The sequence below is a fragment of the Phoenix dactylifera genome, chromosome 18 (genome assembly GCF_009389715.1).
Source record: "Phoenix dactylifera cultivar Barhee BC4 chromosome 18, palm_55x_up_171113_PBpolish2nd_filt_p, whole genome shotgun sequence".
In the NCBI taxonomy this organism is placed as follows: domain Eukaryota; kingdom Viridiplantae; phylum Streptophyta; class Magnoliopsida; order Arecales; family Arecaceae; genus Phoenix; species Phoenix dactylifera.
The window spans coordinates 4,119,580-4,140,329 of NC_052409.1; the positions used below are offsets into that span (position 1 = coordinate 4,119,580).

The 20,750-nt window shown below is 37.3% G+C and overlaps 3 protein-coding genes across 6 annotated transcripts; 2 read left to right on the forward strand and 1 right to left on the reverse strand.

The window, feature by feature from the left end:
- Positions 1 to 1,095: 1,095 nt before the first annotated feature.
- Positions 1,096 to 4,736, forward strand: LOC103698206 (sphingolipid delta(4)-desaturase DES1-like). The gene is made up of 3 exons (XM_008780199.3): positions 1,096 to 1,369; positions 2,970 to 3,801; positions 4,060 to 4,736. The coding sequence occupies exons 1-3, from the start codon at positions 1,202 to 1,204 to the stop codon at positions 4,134 to 4,136; spliced, it is 1,077 nt and encodes a 358-aa protein (XP_008778421.1). The 5' UTR covers positions 1,096 to 1,201; the 3' UTR covers positions 4,137 to 4,736.
- On the reverse strand, positions 4,263 to 9,503 carry LOC103698188 (tetraspanin-19-like). 3 transcript variants are annotated; one of them, XR_602688.4, is made up of 7 exons: positions 8,996 to 9,503; positions 7,881 to 7,980; positions 6,251 to 6,331; positions 6,047 to 6,151; positions 4,991 to 5,179; positions 4,762 to 4,892; positions 4,263 to 4,569 (listed from the first exon to the last, which is right to left on the reverse strand). XR_602688.4 is itself a non-coding variant. In XM_008780177.4 (6 exons), exons 1-6 carry the CDS (start codon positions 9,145 to 9,147, stop codon positions 4,881 to 4,883), a joined length of 639 nt encoding a protein of 212 aa, XP_008778399.2. In that variant the 5' UTR covers positions 9,148 to 9,503; the 3' UTR covers positions 4,263 to 4,880. The 3 variants fall into 3 exon arrangements, 1 of the variants encoding a protein (XP_008778399.2); XR_602685.4 differs by having other exon boundaries at positions 4,747 to 4,892; XM_008780177.4 differs by having other exon boundaries at positions 4,263 to 4,892.
- A 1,686-nt stretch (positions 9,504 to 11,189) lies between these two features.
- LOC103698213 (general transcription and DNA repair factor IIH subunit TFB2) lies at positions 11,190 to 20,326 on the forward strand. Of its 2 annotated transcripts, none has more exons than XM_008780209.4 (15): positions 11,190 to 11,450; positions 12,717 to 12,884; positions 13,729 to 13,797; positions 15,112 to 15,205; positions 15,394 to 15,494; positions 15,614 to 15,659; positions 15,736 to 15,795; positions 15,902 to 15,970; positions 16,656 to 16,739; positions 16,838 to 16,921; positions 18,452 to 18,537; positions 18,913 to 19,003; positions 19,376 to 19,456; positions 19,734 to 19,808; positions 19,929 to 20,326. In XM_008780209.4, the coding sequence occupies exons 1-15, from the start codon at positions 11,338 to 11,340 to the stop codon at positions 20,061 to 20,063; spliced, it is 1,356 nt and encodes a 451-aa protein (XP_008778431.1). In that variant the 5' UTR covers positions 11,190 to 11,337; the 3' UTR covers positions 20,064 to 20,326. The 2 variants fall into 2 exon arrangements, with proteins under 2 accessions (XP_008778431.1, XP_008778436.1); XM_008780214.4 differs by having other exon boundaries at positions 11,191 to 11,450; positions 12,678 to 12,884.
- The last annotated feature ends 424 nt before the right edge of the window (positions 20,327 to 20,750 follow it).

The window sequence follows — 20,750 nt, forward strand, 5'->3', positions numbered from 1 at the left end:
TGTGAGCGAGCAGTGGCATGGACATGGTGTATGCAATGTAGGGTATAATTTCTTTAGGAACAAATATTCTTCTATCCATACATAATAAAAACCAATTGCAATTGGAGAGGTGGTTTGTTACTTCAAAAAAAAAAAAGAAAAAAAAAAGAAAAAAAAGAGGAAGTGGTTTGGGGTCCTCCATGTGTGAGCTTTTTCTTCAGTCATTTTGTTAAAAACCCCCTATCTGTTAAATGACTGTCTATCCGTGGGGTGTTTTATGAGGGAAAAAGAAAAAAAAAATATTTTAGTTGCATTTTAAGGGTTACAATATCGGAAAGGTGAATAGCCATCTGCCAAGGTCAAGTGGGGAGCAAGGTAAAATACTTTGACCATAACGGCTTGTCAGCCGAGAGCTTCACAAAGGCACCTTCACATGCTTTAGCCTCCTCAACAGGTAAAATACTATAAGAGACTTTTGGCTGAAAAAGGAGGGCTTATTCGGAGTGCTTTGAAAAATGTTATTTTTTGATTTTTTTTGGATGCATCCGTATCTATTATTAGTTGATACATCCGTTCTAATAAAAAAACAAAAACAAAACAAACAAAACAGGTAAAGTACTTTATGTATAAAAAAAAAACAAGTAAAATATATTAGAGCACCAACTAATGCACATCAAAGTTTTCTAGCCCATAAAACCTTGACTTGGCAACTCAATATTCATCATCCTCCTCCCGATATCCTATCTTATACCATATATTGTAAAGGGAATACGCACGAATGAAACGGTATCACTCGTTGAACAATCCATACACATCAATTTCTCGTGCCCCAGAAGATGGCTCGCACTTCGTTTTTCCTTCCTTTGCCCCCCACCACAAAAAATAAATAAATAAATAAATAAATAAATAATAATAATAAATAAACTAAGGAAGAAAAAAAAAAAGAAGAAAGAGAGAGAGAGAGACGTTATATCCGGTGTTCGGTGGCGCGAAACGAGGGTCGGACCCCACGGGACCCTCAACCGTACATGAAGCTTTCCATTTCTGGGCGTTCTCCTCGTCCACCGCTGCTGCTTGAACCGCGGCTTCGGCCGGCATTCTATAAATGCTTTCGAATCTTCACCCTTTTCTTTTCCCTAGAAATCCAACCCCTCTTCCCGTTTTCGTCGTGGTCTCTCTCTCTCTCTTTCGCACGGCGATTGGGTCTCAGAGAGAGACGGAGATGGGTGGAGGAGGGGAGAAGAGAGGCGACGGGGAGGAGGGGGTGATGGCGACGGACTTCTTCTGGTCATACACCGACGAGCCGCACGCCTCCCGGAGGAAGCAAATCCTCGCGGAGTACCCCCAGATCAGAGAGCTCTTCGGCCCCGATCCCTGGGCTTTCCTCAAGGTATAAATAAGACCCTTCTAACGCCACTCTCTCTCTCTCTCATTCCGCTTGCATTGCTGATTTAATCGTCAAGATCTCCTCTTTCGCACAAGGTTTTGGTGTTCTGGTTCGTTTTGGGTGGGGCGCTTCTTTGTTTTCCTTGGTTTGGCTTTGTACAGTGAGAAAGATTTGATCTTGGTGAACTTTTGGCCGACTCTTGTTCCATTTGATTATGGTGTCTAGCCACATTAATTCGTCCGATTCTGACGTTTCGTTTCTATACCAGTGTGAAACCATTCTTTTAGAATTTTTTTGCCAGGTAATTGATTTTAAGCGTTTCTTCTCGTGGATTTTATTAGTGTTCAGTTTAATATTGCTTAACTAATGTTAGATCCAATGCTTAAAATCTAGGAAAGGTCTGTCTTGTCCCAACCTATTTAATATATTGTTATTAATCAGGGTTTGATTGATCCAATTACAGCTTCCCTAGATATATATCTGCAAGAGATCTCATCAGTGGTAGGCTATTTTAGGACTCCATGGTTCATTTCAATCAATATCCTTGGAGCCCTGATACATATTTTGCATCTATTGATATGCAATATCCGAAAAAAGCTACCCACAAAGTGGGTCATGTAACTATGTCACAGCTGCGATGCTGAGGAATACTAGAAACATGATTCCGTTTCAATGCATATCTGTGCCTGAGTTTAATAGTTTTCAGACTCTGAAACATTGTAGGTTTTGCAGTTCCTTGTTTGCAATCATTCTTAAGACGCAGTCCAAAAATGTTAGTTATCTATTTGATCAGTTATGGTGCTGCTTTTTCTCATAACACCTGATTGTTTGCATTTAAACTTCAGTGCATTTGCTCGGTTACAAGATTCCATAGTTCCCTTATGATCTGAACATGGATAATCAGGTAGGTGGCAGTCCCCTTTTTCACTTTAGGGCTCGTTTGGTTCGCGGGAAAAGAAAGGAGGAAAGTGTGGTCAATGAAAAAGTAATGAGATGCCTCTTGTTTGGTTGGAGTTTTCAAAGGAGAAAGATGGAAAAGTTATATTCCCATGGGAATATGATTTTCACATTTCATGGGAAATGAGGTGGAAATTACTCTATCTTTATTTTTTTCCAAAAAGGGCCTCCAGCATTAAAGAGGCATTAAAGACCTAATTTTTATTACGGGTATAATAGGAATTACACATAACTTTCCTAAGAAAGTGGATAATCAACCAAACATAAGCACTCTGGAAATCTGTCATTTTTCCATGTTTAACCAAACATGCCAAAAGTACATTTTTATGCATTCTCTTCCTAAGAATCTTTTTTCCAAGAATCATATTCCTAGGAGGGAAAATGCTTCCCGCGAACCAAACGAGCCCTTAGTATATACCACTTACCTTGCACCACTTTTTTTTTATTATGAGCAAATAACAACTGATGCTGTACTGTGATCATAAATGTCCCATCTCGGTTTCCTCATAGTTTTTGGATGGATTTGAATAAAGGATTAGTTGTGTTCTTTGTCGCACTCTACGATAGTTGAAAGATTATTTCATGCTCCAGTTTATCTTCTTGCCCAGTTCTAATTCACTGTTCTTATCCTTTGTTTCTGGCACAGATTACTGCAGTCGTTTCTCTTCAGCTAGGTACTGCAACTTACCTCCACAGCTCCAGCTGGCTGAAGATTTTAACAGTTGCATACTTCTTTGGCTCGTTCCTCAACCACAACCTCTTTTTAGCCATCCATGAGCTCAGCCACAACCTTGCCTTCTCAACTCCAGCCTACAACCGCTGGCTAGGAATCTTTGCCAATCTCCCCATTGGTGTCCCTATGTCCATTACCTTCCAAAAGTATCACTTGGAACACCACCGCTTCCAAGGTGTCGACGGCATTGACATGGACATTCCCAGTTATGTAGAGGCTCATGCTGTCACCAACATTGTCACCAAATCCCTATGGATCATCTTCCAGCTCTTCTTCTATGCTCTGAGGCCACTCTTTCTCAAGCCCAAACGCTCTTGTCTGTGGGAATTTATCAATTTAGTAACCCAGCTAGCTCTTGATGGCTCGCTGGTGTATCTCTGGGGTTGGAGATCTCTTGCTTATCTTATACTTTCAACATTTGTCGGCGGCGGCTTGCATCCGATGGCAGGGCACTTCATCTCCGAGCACTATGTTTTCAATCCAGACCAAGAGACCTACTCATACTATGGCCCCTTAAATCTGATGACATGGAGCGTGGGATACCACAATGAGCACCATGATTTCCCAAGAATACCAGGGAGCAGGCTCTACAAGTTGAAGGAAATGGCACCGGAGTACTACAAGAACCTCAAGTCTTACAGATCATGGAGCCAGGTGATTTACATGTATATTATGGATCAGACCATCGGACCTTTCAGCCGGATGAAGAGGAAGCAATCCAAGAACAATGGGGATGTCAAGAAAGGTAATTAGAAACTGCTGCATTAATTTTGTTGACAGTTGCCATACCTTTCTGTATGATATGATACAAACTAGGATGGCAAGTGGAGATTCCTTTTAGCCTATGATCTGCGAGGAAGTTACCAATGAATTTCTTTAACTTAAATGCAATTTTTTGAGTAGGCCTCATCTAGGCTTCATTTGGAGAAGTGAATGATGTTCCTTTTTTTTTTTTTTGTTCTCATTTGAAACGTGGATCACAAATTTTCTATCTCAAACAAAGATATTAGAGTTACAACAATCCACAAAGATATTAGAGATCGCATGGGGCATGCCCAAGTATTGCCATCAGAGAATTGACTGCTGCATCTCTGAACTCACTCCATGTAAATTTACACCTCTTCAACATGGGGATTTTCAGTCAGGTTACAATCTTAAATTCTGCTTGCAAAGAATTATTTCGACAGGTGCTGGTTGGTGAAACAGGTGTATGAATACAAACATGAACATCCACAAGCTTTTTAGTTGTCATGGAATCGGTGGGATTCACAAAAACAAATTATTCTGAACACAAAAAAGAAATACAAAAATATCCTTCAACATAAAGTTCCATGATAACAGTGACATAAACTGGTCGCTGAGCGTTTCCATCAGCCCCTCCCCATGATTGCTGCCCCGGAGGCATTGCTACATTATGGAAGTCAGAGGATGATGGTTAATGAAAGCATGTCTGCTGAAATGCAAGCTGCAAAGGCTGCTGTCATGCCTAACCGCATTACCGCACGTAGAACTCCTGCTACAACAATTGATAGCTTGCACAAATTACCTTTGGAAGTCAGAAGTCAGACAAGGCCGATGCCCATCTTGCTGTATCATTGTGATATAGCTTCATACAACTACTACTGTGTAAGAATGATGTGAATAAACATTTGTGCAGATACTACAGCACTTCCAATGCCATTTACAGTACCTATTTTTCACCTACATGTTATAATCTCTGAGTACAATACCACAGCATCAGCCCCCCTCTGGACATAATTAAATGTTGCCATAAACTATAATGAAATTATAGTTTCCAGAAAGGAGGTATTTTGGTTAGATCTTTCACCTGCTAACCTGCATGATAAATGTGGAAAAAGAAAATCATATAAGAGATGCAAAGAAGTTCAAGAAATTAGGAGAGCAGACAACCACAAATTCCAAACAACATTCACCTTCTGGTGCATTCTGACTTTCCAAGAATCATTATTTGATAAATTAGGTTCAACGGTGTATGACGTGTGGTGAACCTGGTTTCTCAGGAGCGGTAATCTTGCATGTACAATATCATCATCACTATCATCGTAACTTCCATAGTCTGGCCCAAGAACCCTAAGCACAATGGCCAGGAAGATGGACAATGCCTAGAAATTTAAAGCAAAACACTTCGTGTTAGCAAAATGGAAGCAAGCAATTCCAGTCTAGACCAACTTCGTGGGAAAAAAGGTAAAAGATGTGAATTTCACAAAAATAGACGGTGAGTTGGTTTTCATTTTCATTTGTCGGGGTTTTAGGGAACAGCAAAAAAAAAAGGAAACAAAGAATATACAGACAAAGTTGAGACACCCACACAAGATTGCATGGAACAGGAAGCTCAGCCAAACCATAGAAAAAAAGTATGACGAGGTCATAACATTTGTGAAGCCCTAAACCATTACAAGGAGGAGGCAAAAACAAGCTTGAAGCACTAAACTGCAAACTGACTATATAGCAGTCCCAAGGTCGATGATGGCCCATGCATAACATCATAGCAATCCCACAGTCATGATGCCCACAAGAAGTTTAGATGGGAACATGGGTGGATAGGATGTTAGGGTCCACCCTCGTAAAGGGTTACTCACAAGGAATATCAGCATATTAGGGAAAACGATAAATTCAAGAAAGCACACGGTCTAGAAGATTGCTGCTGCTGTAAAGGAACATGAGAAAAACTGGTATAGGAAGTACTAAGTGGCATAATAAAAACTATTAATGGGCTCTGCACAAATATATCAACTGATTGTGGCTGATTAAAGAATTATATCACACTGTCCACAAAAGAAACATGGAAAAATTTCTCACCATAACTTGAGAACCATAACAGGATAATAACTGCTATCATCTTCAGAAAATAGAACTAGCAACAATCTACTGAAGCTTCAGCTATGAAAGTCCTCATACAGTGGCATTTATATGTTGTACTACAATTATATTTGCCATGTAGACATGCATTATCTAAATGAAATACTTGCCTGTGCAGCCACAACCAACAATCCTATCCATTTGCACATCTCAAAATTTGATCTCACAAAATCCTTAAGCTCATCAAATTTCCCTGTTGGATCCTCTGGGAAATCCTGATGCAGGATCAAAGCAAATTGAAACAACGATGAATAACATAGAGCATACCTAAAGGGGAAGAAAGCTGAAAATAAAACAGTCAAGGAGATCCATACCTCTTCCCAGTTTCTGTTCAGAAATATATCTGCAGTAATTGCCGCCTCCAGCATAACAAGCAAAAACACAAACACCATGTACTACACACCCGTATAAGGTAAACAAGATACACCTCTTATGTTCATAAGAATCATGCTCATGGAAATGAAAACGGCGATTATAATGAAATTTTCATAAAATGTTGTACCAAGAAAACGGATATAATACTATTGCTAGGTTGAAGAAACTGGGGGAGTAAAAGGACTTTATTTCTGCTATTTTTGGAATTAAGGTCATGTTCAGGTGTGCTGGGCATTATGCACATGTGATGTGAGAGTAATGCACATTATACTAGTAAAAGCTGCACCTATGTTCAGGGGATTGGTAATGTTTAGGGTATGATCATAGAGTAGATGTGGATATAATGAGAGTCTGTTTCCTAACAACATTGATTAAGTGCTCTATTGAAAGCTTATTTTGTCTCAAATTAAGCTCCCATTACGAGATTCCCTTCTTGTTTCTACATGGGAATGAGCTGAGCTGTGGGATGGCAACTATTTTTCAATGACTTAACTCATTCTGATTCCACCCTTTTCAATCCTATCCAGTTAGAGTTATCATAATTCAGTATGACCCTAACAGATGTAGAAAATGGAAATAATTCAAAGGACTTCCTTTAAAATGTGAGAAACAAAACCTGGTACAAATCTGGGAACAATTCAAAGAGACTTCATCTGGTGAGGACAGGATGAAAAAAATAACCTATTGCTCCATAAATGGGCAAGACAGCTAAAAAATTGTTGTGCTGACAACAGTCTAATAAAAATGTCAAAATTCTACTGCATCTGAGAACTGATGCTCTGCTATATAAATCCATAGCACACGGGAATAGGTTTCAAAGGTAAGAGAAGATCATAGATAAATTTATAAGGTCTCCAAATATGTTAACTATTTATGAACATCTTCATGCTGGAAGAGGAAGTCCAATACAAGGTTTTGAAACAGGAAGTGCTCAGTAGGACATAAAGCACTCACAGGGGCCTTCGTAAAACTCTTAAGGATGGGAAAACATTAACAGGTAAAAATGTGCAAGCAGCAAATGTAGAAAAGAGCTATAGCTATGGTATTGGCTTCAATAGTCAAAAGCAAAGCCAGAGAACATCTACAGCTACTCACCATTCTTGTAGAGTTTGTGTCTTTCCATCAATTGGCATGGATTAACTATGTGAATTTTTAAATATTCAGACTCCTTTCCATCAAAAATTTCTTCAATTACCATAGCAATGGGGAGACGAGGAGTATCTTTTCTTGCATATAGAGCTGGCACACTCCAATTAGGCATGTGCATGGATTAATAAAAGATAACATGATTCCACATGGAAACTTTTGTATGGATTATTGGTGTGATGTCTAGGATAAGGATGTTGATGTTAAAATTATGGGGAATCCTGTGAGAAATCCAAGACCAGCTGTACATGCAGGAGCGGTGAGTAACAACTTTCGGGAGGTTTAATTTAAGATTTTCAAATGCATTGAATTAACACTTCAGATGAAGTGGAAGATGAAATGATAGCCATGCCAGAAATGCATCAACTGGTGATAGGAAAGGAATAGTACAAGAGACTGAATTAAACCTTTGCAGAAGGATACACATGAGAGGCAATGACTATTAGCAGTTTCAGCAGCAATATGGCCTGAGCAAGTTATCAAGCATAAGAAGATTCCTAGGCCAAGAAATATGTAAACAAACCTGCATGTCAAAAATAACTGACTCAGAAAGATCACAATTGCATCAAAAACAGTAATTTATAATATGAATAGAAGAATGTATATTCTAATAATAGACAAATCACTGTTTAAAATTTTCAAATTAGCGATCTGAAGGATGTGCAGCTTTATAAGACTAATATTCTTAGTTATTTTTTGAAATAAAAAATATGGGCAATACCACCTGAAACAGGCATTCGATGAATCAGGATGCACACATCCACACTTCAAACAAAAGACAATATCCAGACATCATGCTCGCATACAGCAAAGGAAAGCAATATATTTACAAGTGCGTGGATTTAGTGATATCAAAATACCTAATAAGTACCTATTACTCCAAAAATATTACATTTCAAAAAGAAGATATATGGTAATGAATATCTATTAATAACATGCAAAACTAATTAAGGCAATGCCTTTGGGCTCGCATGAACATATAATGCACTGATGGAGGATGCAGTTGCCATGAGAAATGGAACATGATATGATCTCAGGATGAAGGACACCATTAAAAGTCAACGATTTAAGTTGGTCGTACTCCACTCCTAAGATCATAACAGTACCATCCTTATGAAACCAAATCATCAATAGGGTCACTAAGACAATACCTTATACCTCCCCTCTTTTAGAGAGGCCATACAAAGGATAACTTACAACTAAAAACAGGAGGAAATCAAAGATCCCAGCAAGGATGAATTACCCAGACTTCCAAGTTATTAAATATAAAAGTAAACTAAATAATAATTACTCTAAAACAAAAAGGACTCATCTCCTCCATCCAACCCTACATACCATATCCAGCCCAAAAAAGCATATCCTGAAGTATAATCACCTAAAAAGTGGTAAAATATACGAAACATTTAAGGTGTAAACGCCAAGATTACCCCTTTCAATCAACGAAGGGAGGGAAAAAAAACTCAAATCGCTAGAAGGAATTTAAAGACGAATTTTTTTCAGCAAGAAAGAAACAGCAAGGGAGGAGATGCCACACAAACCATGAAGGGGTGGAAACTAAGCCACCGCTTTGCTTGTACCAAACCCGCATCATCCAGAGGGAGTAAAGAATCATTCCCATCCCCGCCAACCCAATCACCGAATTCACGAGCTTCAGCACCGACTGCAGGCAACTCCTCAACATCCTTACCATCCAATCCCGCCTCCCTATAATCTCTCTCAAATTTGAAGAGACTGCAACAAATAGAAGACACCGCCCGGATCGCAAAAATCCTATTTTTAACCCCAAAAATGGTTTTTTTGGGGTGGATTTCCTTCGGATTTTTGAGGAGAGAGGAGAGCCGTTTGAGAGAAGGGGATGAGTTCTCCGATCATTACATGACTAACGAGTTTCTCTACGATTTTTATGAAGGTTGTGGTCAATTTCAGGCCAAAAATTCCACGATATTTATGAAGGCTGTGGTCAATTTCAGGCCAAAAAATGGGAGTTTTTACGCTGGGAAAAAAGGGGGCGGGCTTTGGATTCTATGATGGCGGACTCGCGACCACCGCTCGCGGACTGGGGTTTTGTCCGCGTGCCGGTTCGTCGGTCCGGACTTTGATATCCGTGCGCGATTTTGGAACCTGAAGGATGGTACGACACGAATCTCAAAACTCACTGTGCATGAAAGCCGGCTCCAAGTCTGAACCTGACTTAGAAAATGTAGTTATTTGGCGGTTGACGCTGGTTAATTGCAAAAGTATTTTCTATCCTTGAATTCTTCTACCATACATCCTCCAAAACTTAAGAAATTTGGTATGGATGATGGAGAAATAATGCGTACGCCAGAGTCTTACTCACATAGCATGATTTGGCTGTTACTTGATAAATTATAATGATCCACTTTGAGATGGAATTACTTGGATTCGCTATATGGAGCATGATAGTGTTAATCTAGTTGACATGATAAAACAATACAAGGTACAACAATTCGCGAGAGCCTCTATTATTTATTTTTGAATAAAAATATAATTTTACTTGTTGATATGTCAAGGGCTTATCCGCCGTCAAGAGCCTTCGTGCTGCATTGGACATCAATTTAAAGTTAGATATGCATTACATATCTCATAATAACTTTTTAGAATATTCAAAAGAACAATAAATTATAAATTTTCATAGATTGATAAAAAAGGCAGCTAATTGTACAAAAGCTAAAAAAATATGCTCACCTTGATAATAATATAAGATTTTTGATATGACATGCAAGGCTATCAAGAGCAATACTTTTATTCAAATACCTAAAAACAAAAAAAAGTCTAACCAATTTTCAAAGTCAATAAAAAATGGTTGGAAGATATTAATGGCTTTCTAAAAGAAACCGTTTTGCAGTATAGCAAGAGAAAGAAAAAAATTGATGATACCTCTATCATTGTCAAGTTATGCATATTGAAGTAGATGTTTTTATGTTGTCATCTAACATCTCCAAAAATCTTGATTTCAATTTTATTTTTATTGTATATAAATGAAGTTGTAATTAGATAAGAAAATAGGTGGATGCATGTAATTTCTCTAATAATTTATATGAATTTTTATCCAATCTGATCCCCCCTCCCTTTTTTTATTATCTATTCAATGCTCAGCTCAACCTAAGGTCTTGAAAGGTTTACTTTGTAGCAATAAATATGAATATATATTATGTATATCTACTTTTCTTGTATGCTAGTTATAGTGCACACGTATATAGATAGATTTTCTTGGTTGTTAAAAAAATTATGTTCAAACTCTCAGCTCTAAAAAAACATCAGAATAATTGATATATAATTTTTTATTTAAAGTATATTATACCGCTTATTTTCAGTATACCTTCTTCTTCGTGGAAAGTTTTAGAACCAACATGTACTAAGATACTTCTTCCAGAAATGTTTGAGATTATTTTTATATAAAATTTCTAGCATGTTTTAAATATTTAATTAGAATTCTTATAGAAATATTTTGAATTTTAGTAATCCGGTTAGGAATTTTGAAATTGAAAATGAATAAATTAAGTTATTTTTTATATAATTTATTTAAAGTTCATCTTTGATAGGAATTTTGTATGCGTATCTAGATCCGGCGTCAATGACACGAAACAAAGTAGACGCTATCGGTTTAAAGCGCCGTCCCAAGCCAGACGGACGGCTGATATTTGATCCCGCATACAAGCTTCTATGCACCCGTTCTTTTGTTTAAGATGAAACGGTTCCCTTCCGTCAGTCGCATAATCCTGAGGGAACGGTCGCTTGATGCGCCCCGAGCCCAATTTGCCCTCCGCGAAGTAGGGAGGGAGACAAGAAGAGAAATCGAGGAAGACGAGAGCCCAAAACCTAGAACCTAATCCTTCAAGATCGATCGAAGAAGGCGAAGATGCCGGAGGTGCGGATCGTGGCGAAGAATTTTATGGACATGGTGGCGGCGCTGCCGGCCATGAAGCTCGACAAGCTCTACAGCAGCACCTTCATCTGCGAAGCCGTCCTCAGGTCATCCCCTCTTCCTCTGCTTTCTTCTTGCTTGGATTCTCGTTCCTCTGTCAAAATTGGATCTTGAAGGGTTCTCGGAGCAAGAGCCGCTACTTTCCTGGTTCGCTTCACTGAAATCGCCCTTTTCGAGGTCCTGGAGCATCCCGGTTTTATAAAAAAGAACCTAGCGGTTCGTGTGTGGTTAATTATGTAGTCATAAGGAACGAGGGATTTGATAGCAAGGATATCGGTGTGTCAGGAGATTCTTGATCCAGAAGATTTTCTTCGAAACTAGGGTTATAGGGATATGTTGATCGGGTTATTTTTGGGATTATTTATTATATAACATGCTTGTGTGTGTGTGGAGAAAGTTACCAAGAGTTGGGGGCGTGAGCGTGATGCCACATGAGGCATGCTCGGCTGCTTCACTCCATGTCTCGACGAGTTTCTCAGGAAGTTTTTCTATTTATCCATTTAAATACTTGTGCGCATTTGGTTGTCATGATAAATGCTATAACTGCTCCCATAAAGATAGGAAGGAATGGTGGTTGAGGTGTCGAAATTTCTACAACGAGGCAATTCCCTATCAAAAGTGTATTTACAAAGCATTAGTAGTTAAAGCAAACATGCTTGGACATTTGATATGCTTCCTTCACAAAAAACATCATCATTATGCTTTTAAGAGTGTAATCGTTTATTCACCCAAAAAAGAAGAAGAGTGCAATCGTTTGTTTTCTTGGATTCATAAAATAGGTTGATTCTGTAAGTTCTCACAATTAGGTGTTTGGGAGCACATATGTCAAGTAATTCGTGAAATTTACGGTATAGCGTCTTACTCATAAGAGGCGTCTTTAGCCAATGAGGTTCGGAAGTCATTTCCAGGAAGTTGGAAGCAGCCATGGCTGATGAGGTGCAACTCAATAAAATACAAGTCTTGGTTTACTTTCTCAAAGTATCTTCCTTGTAAAAGGGATAACATCTTTATATGCATGGAATGTCTTTTTGTCAATGATGAATATTTAACTTCTTAATCCAAATTTGGATTTTTATTTAAACCTAAGTTGCATTCTTTTTCTTTCCCTCCTTCTGGGACCTGTCATTTTCTTCATCTTCTGGTGTTCAATTCAGAGCTTCTTATTTTGGCATGGATATATGCAGTTAGTTAGATGCATGATATATTATATTTTCATGAAAGGGCCAACGGCTGTAGGATTTATTAAAAGTTTTTGCTTAATTCCTCATTTTTAGGTGAACATCAAACTGAGTCTGATGTTCTTTTGTGCCAAGGTCTTTGCCTCCTCTGGCTAAGAAGTATGTTTTGCAAATGCTATTCGTTGATTCCCCAGTAACAGCCAAGTCAATGGAAGAATGGCTCCTTGCTGATGGATATTCCAAGCACAAAGTGGCGATTGATCGGTTACTTCAGCTGAGAATCTTCCTTGAAGTCAATGATAGGTACAGTACATCTAATTTCTATATTTGAATGTTACTCCACATCCTCAAGTTGCCACTATTTCTGAGGGCAAGATGTACCATCATTATGATTTGTGGCTATGCAATTCTTGTAGAAAAAATTGCTACTATGTGTACTTAATACTTTATTTGCATGCACTAGTATTCAATCTATGTAAGCAATTTTGCAATCTGTATTGAACGCCCGAAACTTTACTATGCAGAGCGAAATACTTGTTGTTACTCAGATATTGTACACAGGGCATCATTTCTGCTCTAGAGTCCCACAATGATTCCTGCTCTTGCTTTCTAATGGAAATATTTCATTCTTTTGCCTCTGTTGTATTTAATTGTAATTTTATCAAGACTATGTGTCATGCAATGTGATATTGATTTTGAGATAGAAAAGGTTCCTGGAACTGCCAAAAGAATAATAATGTCAGGCATCGGCACTCGGCATCAACTTACCATTTGAAGGAAGAGGGTTTGATAGATCAACTATAAATATGCATATACATATGTTTCTTGCCAAGGCATTTTTCCCCCTTTTCTAAACAATAAAAACTGGTGTATGTTACATGCAAACAAATTAAAGTGTTCTTTCTTTATCTCTTCTCTTGTATTCTTTCCGGGTGCATATTAGCTTTTGGTTTCTTGGTTGTGGAGAATCCTTAAATATTGAAATGAATCCAAGTGTCAATACATTTTCACCTATAAAACTAGCCATGTAATTTTGTGCAACATATATATTCTCGCTTCTGCACCTGAATTTGCTCACTCTTCCTTTGCATTTGGCATAGGGTAATAATTATTTTTTTCTTCTAATTCTATATCAATGTATTGACAGAAAAAAGGAGACTAGTTACAAGATGAACACGAAGTTCCAGAGTAATATGCAAAAATATTTGGTGTTTGGGTAAGTTATTGTGGATGTTGCATTTTTTTTTAATAGCAAGCTTGATTTTTGTAAATAGTTTCAATGCTGAAGACTTGTATATTGAACATTTTGTAGCTGACTAGTTTTTGCTTGTTAATAAAATATGTATATTTGAATGTTTGTTAATATTGTCTTGCTCTCAAAATATATAATGCACTCATCTGTTTTTTGACAATTGAAGCATGAGAATCAGCGTCAAATGTTTGTATTCTATATCCAATAGTTAGCATTTGAAGTGACCTTTATACAGGTACATTGAATCTTTATTAAAAAGCTCAATAGTTTCAAGCAGCAACTTTTCTTAATCCCCCCCCCCCCCCCCAACCCAAAAAAAAAAAGAAAAAAGAAAAGCAGCAACTCTGCATAAATTTCATCTATGTGAATTGCTGAAAATGTTCATGCACCCAAATTGTCTTTTGCAATGGGAAGGGCGCCATTGACACATTTTGTTATGGCTTTCGTGCCTGTTCTTATTTTCACCTATCCTGGTCACAATGAACTGTTGCTGTCTATTTTCATGTTACATATTTCTTGCACATCATAAAATTCAGATTGACGATGATCCGTACATGAACAGCATAGATTTTTTATTCTCTCTTTATCTTAAAATTTCATGGTAATATAAGGTTTACATCTTATACTTTTAAGATCAAAGTAGAGGTTGAGATAATTAAGCAAGAAGTGGACTACAAGAATGGTGTGTTGATGAGTTCCTCCGGATTCACTTTGAAACACCTTCAGGTGGAGGTGCTTCCTATTTCGAAATAGGAGCTCTGAGAGGAACCAGTATCCAAACAGAGGGTCAGTATTTTGATGGAAAACCAGCTTCTTTTTTTTATGCCATTTCATTTGTAAGACTCAAGAGTTCTTCTATCCTGTGACACCTATTGCTTCTTCATTGGTGAGAAAAAATCTATGCCTTCACAAAGAAAGGAGGGGTATTGAAATATATTTAATAATGTGGCAGTAGCTTAGGTTGTATGGTTACAGGGTGCTAACTTCCTGTGCTTATGCATAAGCAATAGTTGTTGACGTGTACGGACAAATGCAGATGTATGATGGTGCTGTCTCTAACAAATTCATGCTTCTATTTTGTCAGAAATAATGACTTTTTTGTAGTCCTTTATTCATGTATCTAATACCCTTGCTAAATAGTAGCATCATAATATATAGGGTCTTTAATAAGATTGTCATATGTATTCTGGCAATACCAATCTAAGCTTACATACTCTGTAAATCATAATCTTCAATATGATAAACCTGTTATTTTAATTTGTATGTTTATAATTGCAGTGGAACTTTACCGAGAGAGCCGATGCCCTTAAGTGTCACTGTGAGATTGCCAACATTGGAAGATTTAGAGGTCTACGCTCTAGAACAATGGGAGGTTGCTACTCTGGCACTAGGTTTTCTTAAATTGTTCTTTACCATGTATGTCTAATGGCAGTGTTTTGTATTGTTTGTCTTGCTTTACCTATACCAATTTATGGATTGATGAAAATTATTTTCTGCTTCTAAAAATTCTGGGAGTTGCTTACAGTTTTTTTTTTTGGATTGATCTTGCGCCAATTGCAGTGCTTCTTGTTGCAACTTATAAACTCAGCTCAAGCGGAAAGATCAACAAGCTTCAGTTCATCTATGATGAGAGTTTTCCAGCGAGGACTTTTGAGTGCAAGGTCCTTAATCTTTGAAATCTCCCTTTTCTGATGCAGCATGTGCTCTGCAACATCTACAAGTATGCATACATCTACAGGTGAATGGAATACTTGCAAGTGCTGATGTAACATATCTGCAGGGAAAATGGAGCTCCAAAGCTAACAGAGAATGGCTTCCAGTTCCTTGTATGTGTTGCTCTAAACTTTATTGGCATATTAGCATTTTACATTTTTTAGCTCCTCCTAATCTCTTCTTAAACAGCTGATGGATACAAATGCCCAACTTTGGTACATAATAAGAGAATATATCTCTTCCTCTGAGGTATCAATTACATCTTATGTATCTTTTTTATTTCCAGAAAACTCATTCATTTATTTATTTATCTCATAAAGTTTTCCTTCAAAAGTTTTCTTTTATCATGGTATAGGATCGTGGAGTGGATCCGACGGATTTAATATCCTTTCTCCTTGAGCTTAGTTTTCATACCCTTGGAGAGGTATCAGATGAGTTTTCCTTAATTCTCAAACTATTTTCTAAAAAAAGAATTAGTTATATTGTTCATTATTAACAACTTAATAACATAATGGCACATTTTCTTGGTAATTTTTTCCTGCTAGTTCATTGAATATCAATGAGCATCTATAATCTTTAATTTTTTTTGTAAGAATAATGAATTTTCACACTGTATAAATAAATCAAATATTGCTTATGCGCAAAATTAAAAAAATTCAAGTTAGGCATGCTTAAAAAGATGACTTAGTACATATCTGTTGTTTGGGGTTTTCTCATTATCTTCAATTTTGACTTGTTGGTATGTGAGCATAATGAAGAAATGATGTATCACACAGCAACCTGGGCCCACTGAACTCACTCTGCTAAGATATGGCACTTTGATATTAGCTAAGGTGTATCAGCTTTGATGTTTGTAGATGTCCATTCTGAATACCAAATCATTATATTAAAAAAAAGAATATATCCTGCCAATATGGGCTTCGGTGACCATCAAGCTACCAGAAGGGGACAAAAAGAAGAAAAGCACTATGCAGCTGTCCAGACAATTTATTAGCATTTTGAAAAGTTGTCTTCAGTTCATTATAGCTTACACGTATAATCTTTTGTCTTTTTGGTATTACAAGTTCAATTTGATTAGTTAGTAAAGCTAATTTCTGTGATTTTTATAGGCATATAATTTAAATACCCTAACTGATGTTCAAAAACATGCTATCAAAGACCTTGCGGACCTGGGATTAATCAAACTTCAACAGGTGAATACGTTATTTGTTCATTTGTTAAATCCTTCAGCTGGTAATAAGTTAACTTTATGAACCACATATTTGAACTCATAAATTTTCTTATATTGCAGGGCAGAAAGGAAAGTTGGTTCATACCTACTAAGTTGGCTACTAATCTTTCAGTGAGCCTATCAGATTCATCATCACGTAAAGAGGTTTCATTTTATGACTTGAATAACATGCATTCTCTATTATTATAGTCTTTGTTTGCTTTTACAGATTCTTGTATGTGCGCTGCTGCCATACCACACTCTTACTTTCTGTTAATAAATTATTACATGTCAAGAATTGTAGTACCATTCTTTTTCTTCCTCGAAAAAAAAATTAGAATTGTAGTACCATTTCCCCCCTTTCCACCCCCCAATGTTTCATACCTATCTGTTATTAAGCAATTCTACAGGGTTGTAGCCATAACCATCAAATCTTGTGCCATTGTATATCTTGTTTGGTTTTATGAAAGCTCATTTATCAGTTGTTCCCATTAACCATTTTTCGTTATTGGAAGCTTTTCTACAATCTCCCTCATAACTTCTATCATGCTAGCTTAGAGTTCATCTTCCCTATCCAAGCCCGTCATCTCAATTTTTTCCGTGTCAATCTTGTTTGCTACATCATGACATGGAATTGAGCATATATTCCAATTATTTGCTCCAGGCATGCATACATGCCACATCAGCAGGAGCTTCTCCACACATAATTACTATATATAGCTAGTGTAGGTTGGTAAGTAGTCTGTCGGCAACATTGTGATTGTTGCATGCCTGACAGAAAGTAAGGTAATTTTGTGGTCCTCGTAATCCACGTAATTGTACATATCCAAATGTTTAGAAGTATACCAAGCTTATGGAAATGAATAGATGAGATTGCCTGGGTTGCTGTATTAAAGGGTTATGAAAGATGTGCTTAGAAATGAATAAACTAAGGTGTCGTGTTGCAAAATTAAAGCATAAAAATGGTTCGTAATTGATTGGAATGGTAGGGCGTGTGGAGTAAAGTTTCGAGAAGTTTACAGTTTGCTATAAGTGGTGTAACTAGGTTTTCTTCCAAAGCATCTGTAAATAGGAAGGAAGACCTAATCAAACCTAAAGGGAACTTCTGGATAGCCTTTATCGGGAATAAATGTGAAAAAGATTATGAAGCCAATTTGAAGTAGTTGTCTGAATCTTGTTGGTTATGGTTGTACTTGCTATATCATCTCAAAGTTTAGCAGGTCATGTTATCGATATTTTCAGGTTAGCATATTACATGATTTTATTACATGGACATCTGTCATCTGCAAGATAACCTAGAGCTGGCTGTGATGAGTAGGTCAATTTTGGCTTTGGTTGGAAGGTCTGGATAAGGTATATGGCAAGCAGATGAAGACCCGAATGGAAGTGATGATAAGATTTGGTGGTGGTGGTGGTGTTGACCCAGCTATATAACCCAAAGCAGCACAAATGTTTTTTTTTTTTTTTTTGAGGAGGGGGGGGGGGTCTTGACTCAGATAAAATAAATGGGATGAGATTTGTTGGTTACAATCTCTGATAGAAGTTGTACGAGCTGTCTTTGCTGTTCCACTCATCCTCTCTTCCATCTACATCTGTCCACACATGCACCTTTCTATCTGCTTTTGAATGTCACTATCAGAAATACATAGCAGTGCATATGTAGTGGCTATAATTTTGTATGTTATCTGTTCACAGGGTTTTGTAGTAGTGGAGACAAACTTCAGGATGTATGCCTATTCGTCATCCAAATTACATTGTGAGATTCTACGCCTCTTTTCAAGGTACATTGGACTTTGCTTATATTTTTTGGAGGCAACTTTTCAACCAAGGCTGCTATCTTCAAAGTACCTTCTTTTGCATGTACAATGCATCGTGTGCACATAAAACATATCCTCTTACATCATGCCAGTCTTTTTAGCATGTGTACATTTGTGTGTGCACGCACATGTGTATGCCTATCAGTTAATTCTAAGCAAAATTTAGCCAACATTAACTTTGACTTATGTTTTTTGAAGTGGCTAGCCTGTCCGTGTATGTCACTGTTGTGAGCATTGCCAGTTAGGAATTTGAAGACCTTTTTGCCTTTAAAATAGTATATATGAGTAAATTTTTATTGACTGGTGTTGGGGTAATTTTTTTGTGGTGTTAAACTGCAGGATTGAATATCAACTTCCTAACCTGATTGTTGGAGCTATAACAAAAGAAAGTCTCTATAATGCGTTCGAGAATGGCATTACTGCAGAGCAGGCAAGAATTACTGTTATCTGATAACCTTTCTATACCCTTGCAACCAAAGTAATATATGAACTTGTTGCTTAGCCCCTATTCCTCATGACTCGGGAGTTTGCTGATTCCAACTGCATTGCTATGTCCCCCTTATATGGCTGCTTTTTTTTCTATATTTCTACCTTTCTAAATTGCTCTTATCCATTATTTATGTTTTAGGTAGTTATGACTCCCTGAAAACCTGAAAACCAAAGAGATAAATAGGGTGACTTTATTGTATTACTTTTTACAGATGGTATGAACAAAGATATCCGGTAACTGGGAAAAGAGGGAATTAAGTTTATATATGTCTCATCTTCTTTACCACGTTTCTTTTAACCTGTCTTCTTTCAGATTATTTCTTTCCTTCAGCAGAACGTGCATCCTCGAGTTGCAACGAAGACACCGGTGATTCCAGAGAATGTCACAGATCAGGTGCTTTTTTTGCAGTAAAAGAAAAAGTAAAGATTTTCAGTTAGAAAGTGGGGTTTTCAAATTTGTAGTTAAATCTGTCAATATATTAAACCACATGATTCCTAGGAAATAAGAATTTTGGTTTGGAATTGGCACTTGAATTTTCAAGCTAGATCAACCAAAATTCATATATTTAACAACGTCTCAAGTTTCCAGGTTGCTTCTTTTATTGTAATAGACAAACATAGTTGCTTCCCTGAACTGTTCATGTGACAAACTGGAAGATATCATTCTGCAGATTAGACTGTGGGAAACTGATCGAAATAGGGTTGAGATTATTCCTTCACATCTTTATGAAGATTTTCCATCAAAGGTGACAATTTCAGCGTGTTAATTCGTGTATCTTGCATATGTCAAATTGCCATGGCCATTTCTTTACCTTGGCTTTTTCTTGATACCTTTGCTGTTACTTAGATATGCTATCTATATGCAGGAGATCTTTGAAGCAGTATGCGACTTTGCAAGGGAGATTGGTGGATTGCTGTGGGAAGATTCAAAGAAGATGAGGTTAATTGTCCGGGGAGAATACCACCAACACATGCGAGATTTTCTCCGTCATCAAAAGTAAAGATGCATTTCCTGCCTTCTGTGAAGGAATTTGTTGAGAAGCCCATCAACAGAACTTTTGGTGGAAAGTAAATTAGTTTATAAGATTGAGAACTGTTGTACTGACATGTTTAAGAGCAGCTTATGATCATTGTTCAGATCTGTGAATCCATTATCTGTCGAGCAAGGGATGTATTCTTCCTCTATGTTTATTTTCATGTATTATGACAATCTGTATGCATGCATCATGCCATGTCATGATGATTTTTTGTCTACCACTACTCTGAAGAGCTTATGCTCTGATTGCATGTCTGTTGCAAATTATACAAGTTTGCTTGAGGTAGTGCACTTTATTTACAAGTCGAAGGTACTGCTACCAAGCGGAAAGAGTCAATGCTGTGCATCTTCAGAAGTCGTGAAATATACTGCAGATTGTACAATCCATTCTTTGGCCAGTATCTAGGATCAAGGTTTGCAGTCTCTCATATTGGTGCCACACAGTACAGTATTGGTACAGTATGGTACAAAATTTTTGGCATATTGAGATGTATTGAATATCAGTATTGAATCGATATATTACGATATGTCTTGTACCGTCTAATTTGGACTGATATAGCATATTTTGATTAAAACATTTGGACTTTGTTATCTTTTTTTATTGACCTGTGTAGCAGCCTCTGCTGAGCTTTTCTTCCACCAGAAAATGTTC

What these genes read in the sequence shown, in the direction of transcription:
- LOC103698188 (XM_008780177.4), bottom strand. Translation starts at nt 9,147, where the DNA reads ATGGTAAGGATGTTGAGGAGTTGCCTGCAGTCGGTGCTGAAGCTCGTG. An exon ending in TTAGTTTCCACCCCTTCATG is followed by an intron (nt 7,981 to 8,995) that starts GTTTGTGTGGCA and finishes TTTGACATGCAG; the next exon opens with GTTTGTTTACATATTTCTTG. An exon ending in TGTTGGTTGTGGCTGCACAG is followed by an intron (nt 5,180 to 6,046) that starts GCAAGTATTTCA and finishes TTAAATTTCTAG; the next exon opens with GCATTGTCCATCTTCCTGGC.
- LOC103698206 (XM_008780199.3), top strand. Translation starts at nt 1,202, where the DNA reads ATGGGTGGAGGAGGGGAGAAGAGAGGCGACGGGGAGGAGGGGGTGATG. An exon ending in ATCCCTGGGCTTTCCTCAAG is followed by an intron (nt 1,370 to 2,969) that starts GTATAAATAAGA and finishes TTTCTGGCACAG; the next exon opens with ATTACTGCAGTCGTTTCTCT. An exon ending in CAATGGGGATGTCAAGAAAG is followed by an intron (nt 3,802 to 4,059) that starts GTAATTAGAAAC and finishes TCTCAAACAAAG; the next exon opens with ATATTAGAGTTACAACAATC.
- LOC103698213 (XM_008780209.4), top strand. Translation starts at nt 11,338, where the DNA reads ATGCCGGAGGTGCGGATCGTGGCGAAGAATTTTATGGACATGGTGGCG. An exon ending in ATGGCATTACTGCAGAGCAG is followed by an intron (nt 19,004 to 19,375) that starts GCAAGAATTACT and finishes GTCTTCTTTCAG; the next exon opens with ATTATTTCTTTCCTTCAGCA. An exon ending in CAGAGAATGTCACAGATCAG is followed by an intron (nt 19,457 to 19,733) that starts GTGCTTTTTTTG and finishes ATCATTCTGCAG; the next exon opens with ATTAGACTGTGGGAAACTGA.